At 34.4% G+C, this 17,328-nt stretch overlaps 1 protein-coding gene across 8 annotated transcripts in view; it reads left to right on the top strand.

The window, feature by feature from the left end:
* The window catches only part of LOC105341767 (disheveled-associated activator of morphogenesis 1-A), an 18,562-nt gene extending 1,234 nt beyond the window's left edge, over positions 1 to 17,328 (top strand). For 2 of the 8 annotated variants that reach the window (XM_011448461.4, XM_011448462.4), the window contains exons 2-27: positions 7,094 to 7,284; positions 7,567 to 7,656; positions 7,805 to 7,861; positions 8,095 to 8,183; positions 8,335 to 8,470; positions 8,740 to 8,937; positions 9,137 to 9,247; positions 9,380 to 9,486; positions 9,594 to 9,660; positions 9,932 to 10,049; positions 10,234 to 10,369; positions 10,685 to 10,811; positions 10,919 to 11,041; positions 11,223 to 11,424; positions 11,691 to 11,797; positions 11,940 to 11,984; positions 12,102 to 12,356; positions 12,518 to 12,624; positions 12,734 to 12,822; positions 13,004 to 13,218; positions 13,378 to 13,439; positions 13,539 to 13,599; positions 13,891 to 14,022; positions 14,267 to 14,437; positions 14,749 to 14,833; positions 15,780 to 17,328. In XM_011448461.4, the coding sequence (XP_011446763.3) occupies positions 7,129 to 7,284; positions 7,567 to 7,656; positions 7,805 to 7,861; positions 8,095 to 8,183; positions 8,335 to 8,470; positions 8,740 to 8,937; positions 9,137 to 9,247; positions 9,380 to 9,486; positions 9,594 to 9,660; positions 9,932 to 10,049; positions 10,234 to 10,369; positions 10,685 to 10,811; positions 10,919 to 11,041; positions 11,223 to 11,424; positions 11,691 to 11,797; positions 11,940 to 11,984; positions 12,102 to 12,356; positions 12,518 to 12,624; positions 12,734 to 12,822; positions 13,004 to 13,218; positions 13,378 to 13,439; positions 13,539 to 13,599; positions 13,891 to 14,022; positions 14,267 to 14,437; positions 14,749 to 14,833; positions 15,780 to 15,913 (3,180 nt within the window). In that variant the 5' untranslated portion in view covers positions 7,094 to 7,128 and the 3' untranslated portion in view covers positions 15,914 to 17,328. Of the gene's footprint in view, positions 1 to 1,766; positions 1,788 to 1,896; positions 2,272 to 2,839; positions 3,024 to 4,438; positions 4,749 to 4,821; positions 5,216 to 7,093; positions 7,285 to 7,566; positions 7,657 to 7,804; positions 7,862 to 8,094; positions 8,184 to 8,334; positions 8,471 to 8,739; positions 8,938 to 9,136; positions 9,248 to 9,379; positions 9,487 to 9,593; positions 9,661 to 9,931; positions 10,050 to 10,233; positions 10,370 to 10,684; positions 10,812 to 10,918; positions 11,042 to 11,222; positions 11,425 to 11,690; positions 11,798 to 11,939; positions 11,985 to 12,101; positions 12,357 to 12,517; positions 12,625 to 12,733; positions 12,823 to 13,003; positions 13,219 to 13,377; positions 13,440 to 13,538; positions 13,600 to 13,890; positions 14,023 to 14,266; positions 14,438 to 14,748; positions 14,834 to 14,941; positions 14,994 to 15,779 lie in introns of those variants that run through there. The other 6 variants (XM_066087626.1, XM_066087625.1, XM_011448464.4 and 3 more) reach the window with 6 other exon arrangements.

The raw sequence follows: 17,328 nt of genomic DNA, 5'->3' as shown, positions 1-17,328 counted from the left end.
CAGGCAGCACATTTTAGAAAGGAATAAAAATCAATATTTATTGACATCTTTGGAGATGGAATTAAAAATAAGAACCCAAGTGCCCCTAGAAATAACAGACTAGACATTAACATCACAGATGTTGGTTTTTTTTATGGAGACAGTAGGGTGATCAATGGAGTCAATGCAAGGTTCATCAGCCATTAATAATTCATTGCAGGAAAATAATGTACTGCACAGGCATGCTGGTGGTATATAATATATTATTTCTTCCCACAGAGTGTTATCAAGAGAGTAAACTAAAAAATATGGTATATTAGAGTGCTTTACAACTTTGAACCTCCTATGCTCCTGCATGCAGATGCAGAATTTGTCATTTTCGATGCTGCCAGTATATCATGGTAGGACTTGTTATTAATTAAATAATACCAATTACATAACAAATTCCCCATCTGCAACTACCATGTTAAATCGTAATTGATGCTTTTCCACAATGGGGATGTCATTGTGTATATGTGAAGCCGAGGGGGAGAATTAAGTACATGTATATACAATTGGGAGTGCTTGAGCATAAATCTAGATCCACTTGCATATCAGACCATTTTGTGCTGTACCAGTTTTAAGGTGTCTGGCTCTATTGCAACTGAATTCAATTTGAAACATACTGAGCAGGACTTAATAAACCATCTGTCATCTAAGGGTTGGGAATTGGAAACAGGTCTTGCGTTTTAATGAACCATCAGACCATTTTCTTGTTACAGCTAGATCTGATTAACAATCAGGGAGGACTCAACACTGGCTCTCATTCTAGGATTGTTTAAATATCCATTGATGTGTATATATATTGGTTCATGCTGATGTAAGAAAAAAACCCATGTGTTACTTGAATCTCTCTCTCTCTCTCTCAATACTCTCTGCACCATCAGGTGTTTGAGGCAGCTACTTTGAAGGGATTTCCATCTGACTTGGTCAGCAGCTAATCAAAGTGCTATCTCCATGGTCAGGCCTCTGCTCATCAGGTCTTTTAGGACATCTCCCTTAATCCTCAGTCAGAAAATCCAAGATATTGATTGCATACTTTTTTTTATATGATGGACTGTGTAGTTTGCATGAAATATGGGAATTAAAGCAATTACCATTGAAATGATAAGGAGAAATTGCATGCATGTATAAAATGTGCATGATGATTGCATTTGAAAAAAAAAAAAAACTTGGCATATATGTAAATATATTTGTCAGAAGTAGTAATTTAAACCGTGCATGAATACCTTCAAGATAAATGTTCTGACTTTTCAAAACTCTTAGGTGATATCTTTCATTATTAAGGATGTTAAAAAAAAAATCTGTGCATTCAAATATTACAACAAAGACTTCCCTTTGAATACAATACAGATCACACTGAATGCCAACTCAAGACAGGTTTATAAATTTTTCTCTTGTTGAATAAGAGATATTAATATGTATAGAATTGAAATCAAATGTAGTAGCTAAAGTTAACAATTTGTTTTCTTTGCTTTATTGATAGGAATATGAAGTCCCAGCGGGTATTTTTCTTCCGTTCAAATTTTATTTTTCATTTAAGAGATACATAAATATACAGATGGCATGTCCCAAGGGATAGGTTATGCAAACATTTTGACATTTAAATACATGTATGTTCAACCCCCAAAACACTTAGCTTAGGATCTTGTTTTAAAAAAACTCCATCTGAAAAAGTAAACACATGCATCGCTATCTGGTTCAAAGCAACACAATTGCCTCATCAAAGCCCATTAACTTCAAAAGGAGACTCGGAGGAATTAGGCCAGGTAGTTTATGTGTGTGTATACCCCAGGATGTGTCTGGGTAGATAAATAACTTGTTTAATATTGTTTAATTTCCTGCTGCTTCGCCCTCGCTGAGCCAGTGTTTGTCCGAGGAAGAAGTGGTCTGTTTTGTAATTAATTCCTTGCTACCTTTAGCTTGACACCTGTCATCTACCTGGTGCGGATTGTTTTTTGTATTTGTTTTTTATCGGGAGCAGGGATCCAGCACAGTGACCAATTGACTCAGCTTTGCGTGTGTTCACAAATCGAAAATTCTTTTTCAGCTGTGAAGGGTATTGGGTTTCCTAGGCCTGTACTCCCAATTTCACAAACATAATGTAAATCATAATTATGGAATGGATCGGTCTTTACCGTTTTGATGGATCTAATTACTGGGTGATTAATTTCTGACATACTTAAGCTGGACTCGGTGACTTGTTATTGTCGAGTGCTTTGTTAGTGTTTTGTTTAGAAGTTCATAGAGAAGGTAAGTTAAAACGCTGGTTCTTTTTTCTAAATTTTTTATCGATTGTTAAAATATTATTGTTCTCCAGTTTTTTGGGTTTTTTAAAAAATAAAATTCATTTTCTATTGAATGCATATGGTCTATTTTGCTTTGTATATTTGATGTAAAATTACTTTAAATTTTGTAATTTTAGAACAGGCACTAGGAGGTCCAAAAAAAAACCCAACTCATATGTCTAAATTTCTAAGAAGATGTTTACAATTATTTTTTATATATCTAGACATACCATTCATAACATTTTGTTAGGGATGGGATAGAGCTGTATGAAAATAATAAACTAGGTTAACCATGAAGGCAACCCAATGACAGTACCTTAGGAATGAGAACAAAAATCTGTAGGGGTTGATTATAGCCATTAGTGAAGCTTACACCAGATTATGAGGTTACCTGTCGTATATTTCCACCTAAGGATGAACATCAGAGTTTGTGTATTGGATGATTGATTTATGGGGCCGCCCAATTAGGAGAAGGGTCATCACAGGTGTGATATTTACACCAGGTATTCAGAGGCCTCTGACCTCTATTACAGGTGCGCTCAACTGACGGCTCTGAATCAGCTGTAGAGAGAACTAGGTTGGGAGGATATTGCGTGGAGGGTCCTTATCACTTAGTGTGGTTTTTATAGAGTTGGATTTTTCATGTGTCTTTTTTGGTGTTCTGAAAAGTTGCTAGAAATCTTTGGGAAATTAACATTGATGGTCATGTACTGAAATGTAAGTATATATTGCTAGAGTTTATTACAGTATATAAATTATAAATCATGATTCATGTAGTCACAATTTCATGTTATCGTTCTGTATTTGCGAGTAATCTGACTTTCTCCTCTATAAATAACAGACTTTTATCAATTTCATATATATTTTGCACCAAATTGATCTTAAATTGAAAAACATTTTTGGTATAGATTTATTATTTAATATTATAAATTTCAAGTTCACGCCAAAATGATGCGAGATTACTGCTAGAATTCTAGATAAAATTACACATAGATCTATTACTCATGCCATATAGTGGCCGGGCTGTGTGCATACTTGACACGGCTTTACTGTGTAGTAGGTAATAAATCACCATGTTTTTTGGGGGGCGGTGGTGTTGCTCGTGGTGGACAGTGTGTTGTAACACTTGCCGACCCATTGATGGCTTTTTGATTGACAGCCAGATGTCTTGTAATTGTTTGTCCAGACAAGATTATTCTCGTGTTTATCTTCTCTTAAGTTTTGTCCTTTTTACCTACCATAAACTAGCTCTAGTTTATCCTGTCACCATAAAAATGCTACTGAGCTAAATGGTTCAACAGGGCTTTGAAAATTTTTAATAAAAGTAAAAATTTAAAATACTATGTACCGGTATAATCATGCACTTAAGGAAAGCTTAAAGTTACAAGGAAGAAAGTCCTAAGATTTACAGTTGCCAGGACTGAGGTAAAATGCACATGCAATTTTTCATTTTTTTCCTTGTATTCCAAGTAAGCTATTTCAATATGAATGTTTATTTTTGATCAAACTTTCATTTTAATACCATGAAAAATGTGTGACAAATGCAGTGTGGGTTTACATTAATTTAATCTTCTTTGGTGGGAGAAGTAATTTTTCTTGTTGGAAACTTATCCTCCTGCTTTAAAGAAATAAAGCTTTACCACAACACAGGTCAATGGGGTATTTATTGCACTGAAGAAGTAATTCGTTAACTTTTTAAGATCTCAGATTTCTTGAAATTAATGTTTATAGCAGGGCTTATGTACAACCTGAGGCATATCTACTGAATGCAGCTGTTGTCATATTAAGTAACTGATGTAATAATTTGTGGATGATGCATCCAGGCAGTCACTTTAATCACGTTGAGAAAAAATAACTGTGAATACAAAGTACTTTGCCTCTTGAAAAAATATCATCTTACGTTTTTTTTCTGCCAGTGAACATTACGACGTGACACACATGAAAAGAGTAGCCCTACAGTGCTTTGCCTGTGAGGGGAAGGAGGAAATAATAATTTGATCCTTCTCAAGTTTAAAATAATTAAATTTTGTTGAAAGCCATGGTATTGTAGATGTCTGTGGGCTAATTAATTTTAGCAGCAGTTAAGTATCAACCTCTTTAAACCCAGGATGTTACTGTAAATTTGTGTCAGTTCTTTACTGCAGACCCTTAACTTTTTTTTTATATCTCCAATCCCGAGTTTGCGTTGTTTTTATATATATTTCTAACTGAGATAAAGGGGTATTCAAGTTAGAGGAAATCTTTTTTTAACAGCAATGTATATACGTAAAGGGGTTTATCAGATGGAGACCAAGGGCACAGTGACAAGCAAAGCAGAAAAACAGCTGATTCCCCGAGTCAGTGGCCCTCTGAACATGTAGATATAGGTGTATCTCTGGTGGGTGAAAAATTACTCAACTGATCAGGCAACCGTAGAAATACACAGGAAATTGTCAATTTGATGTACGTTTCACAAGATTCTTGCTCATTTTGGAAAAAACTGCTGATTGAATTGAATTTTTCGTATTAGTGGCCAGAAAATTCATTTTTTGTACATATGGGCGAATATTGTTATTATATGTTTCTTCTTATTGTTTTATGCCTGAAGGATTTATTAACTAACGAACACGTGAAGCTAATATAAAAGTGCATTTGGATGTTGTAAATTTCTTGCAGGCTTACTCTCAATCACTTGAGGGGCATCATAACTGTATGAATGGTGTATAGATTTGATTAACATGTGATGGATGGTATGACGAGCTTTATAGAAAACTCCTGCACTCATAAAAAAATCGGGATCATAAAATAATGACCAATTGTTCTCAGGTGGTTTTCATAACGAGCGGATATTTTTTTTTTTTTTCTTATTTCTGACCACTGATAAACAAAAGATCTTAAGATCTTGATTCCTGCAGGTGGACTCTACATAAGTAAGTTTTATTTATCAATTTATCTAATTTTATCAGAGTTTTGGTTGATAACCTTTGTAGATGCTATCACGCTCTGTTGAAACGAGTGATGATATGAATAAGATAAGTAACTGGTGTTACAAGAGCCCATACTGTTTTATTAAGAACTTAAATAGATGCTCTCAGCTGATTCACAAGATTCAGGAAGTTTATTCTTACTGGTTATAAATATACTAACAAGTTTACATATGGTGTTTATCTTTATGATTATGGAGTCTTTGAAGATGGTAGAGTATTTAAGTTGATACTACTGGAGAATACATGTAAAATTATGTTTTTTATTTTCATTATAACTTTTTATATATATACATTATGCCTATTAAATTGTGCCAGTAATTGTTACTTCCTAATCTCCTTAAATGATGAAGTGTTGGGTTTGTGGTCAAACTACAGTGTAAGTTGAGGGATTGCTGACTCCAACATTAAACCTTGGTATCAGTGAGAGCACCTTGTGTTAGGTTTTATCTTAAATACATTCAATCTTTTTCCTTTAGAAATGGACTTTGCATATATTGCTTGTATGCATGAAAACATTTTTCAGTAACATTAACCAAAATCTGTGTACATCTGACTGTATATTATTAAGTATGACTTGATGATAAGAGATTTATCAAAATTATAGAACACTATAAAACTAAATTAAAAAAAAAAAAAAAAAAAAAACTTTTTTTTTCTTAAAGAGGGGGATTTAATTTTTATAATGCATCATAAATGCATGATGCTTGTATAACTTTGTGGCCTAATTTGTGTCTGCATGAGTTCTAAAGGCATGTAAAAAATGTAAATCTGTGTAAAATATCTGTGTCAGCTAGTATATAGGAATATGATACACCGCAGAAAAAAAACTTACGCTTCAATGTAAACAGACACTCCTTTATAAAAGAATTTCCACCCGATCCTAATCCTATTATTATGAGAAACTGTCCATGCATAACAGGCGAAAGTTTATTTTTTTTTAAAGTTGTGATTAAAGTTAATCTAGTGTGAAATTTATGGACATTGTAAACACAGTAAACTGCTCATGTTCTGGATTCTTGGCTGAAGAGAAAAAAATACATGATGGTATAGTGGGGAATGTTCTGTGTCAAATGGACAATGTTGTGATTGTGAATGAAGGAATTTCAAGAATATATACCCTGTCTTGTTGTCTAGCTGAGAACAGTGAGAACAGAGGGGTGTGTTCAACTTTTGTGGGGCTGATTCATTGAGATTCGGTGACTGAATGAAGGGTATAGAGGAACTGAAATGTTTCTGTCCTGGTGTATAGTGTGATAAATGATACAGGGAACTTGAGTAACGAAGCAAGCAGGCAATGTGTTGTTCTGTTGCCCAGTTAAAGCTAGTGAAAAATAAATTGAAATTTTCTATAAAGTTGAAAAGCTTTTTTATAAAACCACATGTAAAGCATTATATTTCATTTATAAGTCCATCACCTTTAAATGATTTTATAAGTAACAATTCAAAATTTAAAATAAGCTCTGATTCTTCTTTTATATATATATATATATATATATATATATAATCATTTGATCATATGATTATTTTATGTGGTACCTGTATTTGGAATTTTTTTGTGGGTGGTGGGGGGCAGGGGTGTAATGTAAGTTGCTGCATGCATACAACATGCAGATGTACATATGCACCATGTAGTAGATAGAAAACAGAAGTCTGGAGCCTGTCCACTACATCTGTCTATGAAATCAATGGCTCAATCTTTATTGTTTTAGCCATCTTTGCCTAACTGTCAGAACACAGACAAAACATTGTACAATATGCCGACTTTTATGTTTTGTCATTACGAGCTCTGCTAAATGGGGCCTTCTTTTGTATTGATTGTAGTTGGTTCCATGCTGTATTAGCCAGTGCTAGCCACAATGCCTGCACCGAAGAGTGTATGTTGGTGTTTTGGAGGGAGGCCGCCAGAAATAACCTATGGTATCAATGGGGAGACGCCTCTCAAGGCCATGGAAGTCGAGGTTCCTATGCCCACGGATGAAAAGGAGATTGATGAAAAGTTTGCAGAAATTGTGGTAATTGAATTTCCATGAAAGTACTGAATCTTGGTTAAAGAAAGAATCCAACCAACTCTTGAAGATACTATTGATTTCTTACATGCATCATTAAAACAGTCCTGTAAAAGATCAGCAGAAAACTAGCACAGCAAGCAATTGGACAAATATTGATTTTACATGTAAAAATTTTACACATTATACTTGCAGTAAAGCCAGAGAGAGAGAGAGAGAGAGAGAGAGAGTGTGTGTGTACATGACAATATACTATACATGTAGTTTTTTCCTCTTGCACATTTTCAGGAGGAACTGGATGTTGACAAACCACACAGGGATGCCCTGTTTAGTCTTCCACCTGAGAAAAAATGGCAGATATACTGCAGCAAAATCCAGGTACAGACCTGAGAGTGAAACTTCAATGAAGATGCATTTAATTTAAACAGAACACAATTAACTAACATTGTTCTCCAATTTGAATTTCAGATGGATGATAAATTGGAATACTAGTAATGTCATTATTTTCATGATTATTTACTTGTAGGACAGGGGAGAGCACTGGCCTGACTACTATATTGAGAAACTGAATAATCTATCTTCTGTAAGATTTTACTTTTATTTTTTTTTTAGACATGTATGTAATCACATATTCATGATAAGATACATATCAATAAATCATAAATCTAATACACTGATGATGTAATTATATGCTTACAGAACCAAACATTATTTTTTAAACATATTTTAAGGGGAATAACTCTTGAAACTGAGACTTTTCGATGAAAATGGTACATTTATCATTTAAAGGACTATAATACCCTGGTATCTTTTCAGGTATTTGTCAGTTACAATAATGAGGAGGAAGAACTGAGGACAAAGATGGTGGACAACTTAAAGACTGCTCTTAGAACACAGCCAATGAGGTTAGTTCATAATTATTTTAATTGATTCCTTAAAAATATGTTTTTGTAGGTTACTAGATAAACTTATCTTTTGTTCCACCAAGAAGATTGAAAACTCTCAAAACTGTGTATAATACCTCTTTATTAATTTGTCCTCTTTTGTATTGGATAGCTTTGTGACACGGTTCATTGAACAAGAGGGGCTGCAGAGCCTGCTGAAGTTTCTGGAGAACATGGACTACAAGACCTGTCAGAGTCCCATCCACACCTCCGTCATCGGCTGTCTCAAGGCCCTCATGAACAACTCGGTGAGATTCTGTACTGTAAAAGTGGAAAACATTCTGGTGTCAGATATTTCACAATGTTCGCTTATAAGAATTTATGTGAACATAATTCTAATTTCAGTGCATGCCGTATGTTAATGAGCATCAACAAAAAAAATGTTACCTACAAATTATTTTCCTGATTAAGATAAACTCCTAATTTATGAGAACATATCAATATCAGTGATTTCTTCAACAGAGGTAGTTTTATATTCTAAAATAAAACATAACCATATATTTTTTGTTCAAAACAGCAAGGCAGAGCTCATGTACTTGCTCATCCAAACTGCATCAACATAATTGCTCAAAGTCTTGCCACCGAAAATATCCGGACAAAGATAACAGTCCTGGAAATTCTGGGAGCCATTTGCCTGGTTCCCGGGGGCCACAGGAAGGTGTTGGAGTCCATGCTTCACTACCAGAAGTTTGCTGCGGAGAGGACCAGATTTCAGGTGAGAATGTCTTGCACAACCCCCCCCCCCCCCCACTCCTTCAACCCCTTATGAGAGAAAATCTTACCCAGAAATACAAATGAAAGAAAAATGCTCTGTGGTTTCCGATAAAAATTTGTTATTTGATAGAAAAATGTTTGATTTGTTCAAAGAATGTATTATGGAAATGAGCACATATTTTTATTGGTATGATTGACAGAGCTTGATCAATGACCTTGACAGAAGTACTGGGATCTACAAGGAGGAGGTCCATCTCAAAACAGCCATCATGTTGTTCATCAATGCTGCTCTCAAATATGGACCAGGAAAGGTGAGTTCTTTTTACCTGTCACATGACAGATGTTAGTTACAATTGTTGGGGTGTAATTTTGGTAGGAGAGATAAAGTTTAAGAAATAGATATTTGGTTGTTTGATTTACTGTATACAATGTTATTTTTGCAGGAACATTTAGAGTTTCGGTTACACCTTCGCTATGAGTTTCTCATGCTGGGTATCCAACCTGTCATTGATAAACTGAGAAAGCAGCATGAAAATGCTACCCTTGACAGGTAAATATTTATACCGAACCTTAATTGTATTTTGATGGACTAAATTGCCTTACATTTGTTTAAGTATCTCATTTTGACTTACTTATATATATTTATTTTTTTTTTAGACATTTGGACTTCTTTGAGATGAAAAGGAATGAAGATGAGAGAGAACTTTCAAAGAAGTTTGAAAATGTAAGAAATCTGTTGTATGTTTTATGAAATTTTAAAAGCTTTGAACTTTTAAAAAAGGTATAATGCATCAAGCAGCATGAAATGTGACTGTAATACATGTTATTATCACAAATCACAAATAAATGAAATACTAAATAAATTTATCATCTGACAGTAAAAGATGGTGCCAATATCTATGTTTTCATTAATTTTAAAACATTATTCACGACCCAAATTTTCTGCCTACCTTTATAAGATATTATTGATATAAAGATGTCTTCATTTATTTTAGGTCCATGTTGATACAAAGAGTGCATATTCAATGTTTGACCTCCTGAGGAAGAAGCTGACCATGACAAGTAGTTACCAGCATCTGATGTCCATCCTACAGCACCTGCTCCTTTTCCCTTGTAAGTTAATAATGATTATCAAAGTGATAATATGCTCAACTACTTTAATATCAAAATGAAGAATATTACCGGTATGTTCACTTTGGGAGAAGGGAGGGTGGTATGAGCTATGAGTAGTGTGCATGATGTTGGTTGAAGTAGTTTTCATAGTATGGAATATGATGTATGAATTATTTCTCCCTAGTTGGGAATGATAGCAATATTTCTGGGATGTGGAATTTGGCTGACCGACTAATCCAGCAGGTGGCGCTACAACAAAAGAATGGCCAGGACCCGGACTGTGTTCCTGTTGAAATGAACGTCAAGCAAATGATACGACAGTTAGTAATTAAACTCAAATATGGTCTTTTTTTCTATACTGTAAATTCTTTTAAAATCAAACGTGAGGAATTAATATCCATATAAAATCAAGAGAAGCGACCCTTGCAGATTTTAAAATCACTATATTATTTTTCTGACATTTGTGAACTGTTAGATATTACAATAGAAATTTGGTGTTAATTTTCTAGTATTGGTGTGATTTGATATAAAACGGCAGTGGTGGGGTGATTATTAGGAATCCATTTATTGTTTGGTTAAGACACACATTACAAGGATTTGAGACTTTAAAAAAAACAACCATGTCTGTTTTATAGAATGAGTAGTGGAGAAGATGTGAAGAGTTTACAGCAGAAGCTGAGAGAGATGGAGAAGGGCCAGGAAGACTTACAGAGCAAGGTGGCCAAGAAAGAGCGCGACTGTGAGATGAAGGAACAGGAAAAGGTGAGGACCAGTTTATTCATCATAGGTAGTTTGTGTTCCAATCTCAATGTGAATCCAAGGTTTACCAAACTTCTCCAACATAATGATATTGTATGTTCATTTGTCAGGATGAGCTAGCAGAGACAGTGACCAGGATGAAGGCTAAACTAGACCAAGAGATGGCAGCTCAGAACGAACTCAAACAGAAAATCAATGAACTCAGTGTTCATATTGAAAACCTGTCTTCCCAGGTAGGTTGATTGATAAAGAAAACTTATCTTCATTAAATTGTTACTTGCTCTGGTAAATTAATGTATTTGGCAGATTATCTGTAGTTATATTATGAAGCATTCAGTAATTTTTGAGTACCAGTATACTTTTGAGACTCTTGCAACCATAAGTTTTACGATAGTGTTATCCCTGTAACTGTAGCTTTCCAGCGAGCGAGGAGAGAGACAGAAATTGAGTCATCTAGTCCAGACAGGTAGCCTTCCTGATGATGCCAAGGTCGGCCTGTCCACTCCTGCCCTGATAGAGCTGAACAATGTCAGCTCTCATGTGATCAAACCGAGTGTACCTCCCCCACCCCCTCCCATGGGGGTACCACCCCCACCACCACCACCACCTGCCCCAGGTAAGCTGTAATCCCACATTACCATACTGATGCTTAAGAGAGTACATTTTTTTTTCTATCCTGTCACATCTTTAGGGTGGTAGGATATTAATAAAGCAATTCTCTTTAAAGATGCAACCCTTGGTTAATCATTTGAAAAGGCAATGCGATTTGGTACAAATTTGATATATTTATGACCTTGTATGTTTGATATGCATGTACATGTATATATATCTACAAGTAAAGATAACTGTTATTAATTAATACATGTAATTGTTTATTTTCAGGTGCCCCTCCACCCCCTTCAATAGGTGGTGGCAGTTCACAGAAATTCTCCAATATACCTCGTCCTAAACATCCCATGAAATCCCTCAACTGGTCCAAGCTTTCAGAGGTAAGTTCTTGGATAGACTGCAGTTCCCCATTTGTTATTGGATCTTTTAACTTCAATGTATTAGGCCTAATCTGAATCTGAAGTTTCTGATAACACTGGTACACTGTAATATTTTTTATGCATTCTTGATATTTTTTTTCAGACAAAACTTTCTGGAACTGTTTGGTCAAGGCTAGATCCTTCCAAAGTAAGCACTACTATTTTTAGCACAGTATATATATGATATGTTTTCTCATCAATTTGAATGGTATCTGTTATGACCTACATGTATGCTATCTTTTAAAAGATTTTGTTTTGTTGACAGTTGTACAAGCAGTTAGACCTGGAAGACTTTGAGCACACTTTCTCAGCCTACCAGAAACAGCAGAACAATGACGGGGAGGACACTGAGGGCTCCACCAAGTCCAAGGCCAACAAAGAGCTGTCGGTCATCGACGGGCGCAGGGCCCAGAACTGTACCATCCTGTTGTCCAAGCTCAAGATGACCAACCAGGAGGTCATAACGGCCATTCTGACCATGGACAGCAAGGAAGATCTTCCAAAGGACATGTTGGAACAGGTAATAGATGATTAGGATTTTTTTTGCATGATTTAGGTAAAGAATTTCTGTTGAACCTTGCCTCTCTGAAATGGTGTATAACATGTTTATGTATGCTAAAAGAATTGTAGTAGATAGTTTTTAAATTATTTAAATGAAATAATTCCTATTTATTATTGCAGCTTTTGAAATTTGTACCAACATCAGAGGAGACTCAGATGTTGATGGAATACAGTAAGGAGATAGACAGCATGGCCAGAGCTGACCGGTTCCTTTATGAGGCCAGCAGGTATCACAATACTTGTGCTTAGTGACCCTGAACAAACTGTCTAGTGTATTTATTTCTTACATCACTTGAACTTGGTTTCTAAGCATGGCTTTGTTTCAATCTGTTGAAGGATAAACCACTATGAAGGTCGACTTAGTGCTTTATGTTTCAAAAAGAAATTTCCAGAAAAAATGTCCGACATTAGACCCAAAGTTGAAGGTAAAAAATTTTAATTTTGATATCTACAAAAGTTGTATTATTCAGATATAATGATTTACTGTAATGTACATATATAAAATTTCTTAAAACTAAGTACCAACTGTTTGGTTTTTTTTAATGGCTAATGTAGTCACAATTTTTTTTAATAAGCCTCTTTAATTTTTTTAAATCTAAAATATAGCAATAAAAGGAGCATCCAGCGAACTAATGAAGAGCCGGAATTTGCGCCAGATTTTGGAAATAATCCTGGCTCTGGGAAATTTCATGAATCGTGGTCAGAGAGGAAATGCCTCGGGCTTTAGGATTAGTAGCCTGGCCAACCTTATCGACACAAAATCCAGCACCAGCAAACATGTGACTCTTCTTCATTACTTAGTGGACCTCATAGAGAAAAAGGTCAGAGCTCTAGTTCATGGATGAATTATTAAAATAAATGAATTAAAAAAAGGGGTGAAAATAAGCCCTAATACAGAATTATTACCCGTATATTCATTCATTATTGCCAGAAAGTTGATACATTCTTTTACATTTTTATCTTATTTTCTTCATGTACAGTTTCGAAGTGTTCAAAAAGTAGATGGGGAATTGTCCAATGTCAGAGTGGCAGCAAAAGTCAGGTGAGAACTAACGGTCGGTGTTGAAATCAATTACGGTAAGTACAAAAAGCACTAATATTTTGAATGTCAAATATGATAGATAAATCTGTGTTATTTCAGTATGTCTGAGTTGGACAAAGATATAGCAGACATCAAAGCAGGACTAGAAAGCATTGGAAAGGTAATGGCCAATTTTAGTACTGGGTTATTAAACCTTTTGATGAGCTACTCACTGTAAACTAACTTTAATTTGCGTGCAAGAAATATTAGCGAGGTTTGTGAGAAACTTGGTATTATCAATATTTCTCAATCATGAAAATAGTCATCGCGAAGCAGTTTGTATCTGGCAAATTTCGTAAAAGTCATCACACACAAAAGTTGGTTTACAGTATCTTAAACTGTTAACATATTGATTGCTATTGCACTTCGCTAATATGATTTATATAGTATGATTTGGATGTGGTTTTTTCAGGAGCTGAAGTTCTTTGAGAACACTGGGGAGACAGACAGCAGGAAGTTTGTGTCTGTGATGACAAACTTTCACAACCTTGCATCCTACAATTTCTCAGAGATTGAGGAGGCCAAGGGAGAAATCAAGAAAAAGGTAACAGGGTGTTTTCATGTTAAGCCAACTACATGTACATATGCATATCAGAATCTCAATTATTCATGGATGGATCATGAAGAAAAATGTAATAATCATGTATACCTTATAATTCATTATACATGTAACAGTAATTGAAACACTAAGGATTTGTAAGTTGCCTGTTTCAGTGTGATTGACATACTACTGTTTGCCTTTTATTTGTTGAACTTAAAATCTTTGCTCCTCCTTTATCCTCCAAAAGTTTGATTCCGTGTGCGAGTTCTTTGGAGAGGACCCCTCACAAAACAAGCCAGAGGACTTCTTTGGAATCATTGACTCCTTCCTGACTGCCATGGCTGATGCTAAAGCTGAGAATGAAAGAATCAAGAGGCAGAAGGAGGAAGAAGAGAAGCGACAAGCTCTGGAAGAATCGGTAAGAAGCATGCATGTTCTACAGTATTTTACAAAATTGCTCTCTCATCTGGACACAAACATAACTGTTGTTTGGACAAGCCCAGATATTGCCCAATAAAAATCAAATACAAGGTCAAAGTCAGAAGTAAATTGATGTAATTAAACAGTCTTACTGGTCACTGATAGGAGTCAATGGTCAAATTTGCTTCCATGAGACTGTCATTGTCTGGGACTAAGTGTTTCACAGATCTTGCTAAATTTGGAGAATTCTGTGCACTGAACTGTATGAAGTACATATACATGAATCATGATGATATTTTATCTTTATAGCTAAAGAGAGAGCGTGAAAAGTTACGGAGTAGAAGAAGTGCTAGTCCTGCCACTAAAGGCGACATCAAGGACCGATCCAACAAAGGTACTGGTGCACGTACTGTAGTAAATTATCATATTGTTTTCCTAAAATCTTTACGATCAATTTTTGTAAGAATGGTTGTTGTCCCTCTAAAATTGTTGTATTTTTAAGGTATTAGTAGACTGGCTGGTATCCAAGTCCAGTATAGGAGTTCATTACATTGGTGATGATCAAAACATTTTTTTTTTATATTTTCTTACCTCTTCTTGGAGGGACTTTTGCTTCAGAATTGCAAGCAAAGAAAATATATATACATTGTATATACATGTATAAGCTATGGAGAGTAGAATGAAAAATAACCGCATTTGGTAAATTTACGGTAATGATTAAACTAAACACTTTACTCATGAGAATTATAAAGTAATTTGATGAGCTTTTATTGACTAACAGCAGAAATGACTAATTGTGTTCAATTCCAAAAGTATTAACATAATACCCATATATTTTTTAATTGAATGGCATTCAATCTAACAACATGTACGATATGTCTGCAGGCTTGTTGTCAAGGTGATGATTAAGAAGTCAATTGATTGGTCTTAAATTTGACGAATTCTTTTGTTTCATTATTATTTATGGAGTGCCATTTTTTGTGGGTTTTGTTGTTGTTGAACAGTTTCACAAAATCAAATATCTGTTATTTCAACAAAATAAAATTCATGACAACAATTTGAATCGATAAAGCTTTTGTCTGAAAATGTGTGTATACTTTTGAAACTGTTGGTTTTATAAAGTCCATGAAAATGCCTAAAAATAGTGATGAAACGACAGTATTACAATAATACAGTGTACCTGTATGTCTCTGCTTCCAAGTATTTAAGCTTAAAAGCATGCCATTCATATTTTTTGTAGAAGTTGTAAATTGATTTAATTAATTAATTTAATTAATTTACTTTTTCTCACTGCTGCATGTTGACATTACATTAATGTAATCATTGTTTGTATTTTACAGGTGAATTTGATGAACTCATTTCTGCCTTGAGGACTGGAGATGTGTTCGGGGAAGATCTCATGAAAATGAGGCGAAACAGGAAAAGGGGCGGTGTTAGTGTCGGGAACGGCAGAGAACGAGGCGGAAAACTGTGATTCATTCTTTATTCCGAGACTTCTCACTTCATACAGGAAAAGCCAGAATGTGGACTAGTAACCACACTGGATCTCTGTGGACATTGATTGTATTATTAATCAATTATCAATTCCCTTCATTTTGGTTTTACATGTTACTGTAATAACTACCATGTAATTCCATTTCCACAGAATCCGAAAGTGCTGTGAGCTTGAAAAAAAGTGACATACTGTGCAATTCTTTTGAACTTGCTCTAGAGTAATTATTAGAAATAGTCCCTTTGTAGAATGCAAGTCAAACTTGTAATAGCGGAACTGTTTCTTTTGGCTTTTGATGTTGTGACAAATGCTTGTAAAGCATTGTATAGTTGAGTTCAACTTATACTTTCTTTGTTGGGAGATGGTGAGAAATTATACCTCAGTTTTTAAGATCAAGAGTTGATTATTCTCTAAATGAATATTCATCATTCCAATTTCTATACTATAGTCTTGCATGTTGACATTACATGTATGTGCATTTAATACTGACACACTCATTCAAGGGTTGATATCCTTTTAACATTCATACACATACAACACATACATTTACTGTACATATACATATATCATACCTGTACATGTATATACAAATATACATGTATATATATATTTGATGTAAATTACCAACATTTATTCAATTTGCATGAGTTATATTCAACAGGTCGCTCAATATAAATACATGTAACCATAACTTATACATACATATTTATTACATAGTGCTGTAAATATGTGTTTTGTAAATACATGTATAAGTTTTGTACACAATGTGCAATATTATTCTTAATATTCAATAATTTGTATTCTGCCCCCCGATATACCCCTTAAAAAAAATATTCAACAATATCATATAAATTATACATTATACTTTTGGTCAGGATCTTTGCTTCAAACCCTCAAAATTATATTAGACATGAACATAGTATTGAAATTTTTGAAATTCTCTGAAATGGTTGAATTTATATATGATCAACTCTCACACTAAATTAAGCCCCTTGTGTCCCTACATCAGTTTAAAAGTATTAAACTAAACCTCCAAGTACATGTTTTTCCTATACCTTACATGTAATTAATACATGTATGATTGGGTGATGTTTAATTAACTTGAATTGTGATAGATGTTGTAGAGTGGTCAATTTTATGTTTGTTACGACAGCCAGAGTTTATTTACAATGTTGTATTTCTACTGAATGAACTGAAGACATCATATAATATACATACAGTAGTATATCTTTAATGTGTCATATATTTCATATTTTTTATGATAACAAGTATTTATTATTCTTTCTATAGCTTAATTACTGTGTTGATATTAATTTTCCTTTTTTCATGGTTTATGTGCACGTTCAATTGATTTCTTTAAACTGTTGTGTTGCCATTAAACATACATTGTACTAGTA

This window comes from Magallana gigas, chromosome 6 (genome assembly GCF_963853765.1).
Source record: "Magallana gigas chromosome 6, xbMagGiga1.1, whole genome shotgun sequence".
NCBI lineage: Eukaryota > Metazoa > Mollusca > Bivalvia > Ostreida > Ostreidae > Magallana > Magallana gigas.
Note: the sequence above shows the minus strand (reverse complement) of the source record. Positions and strands in the feature narration are given on the sequence as shown.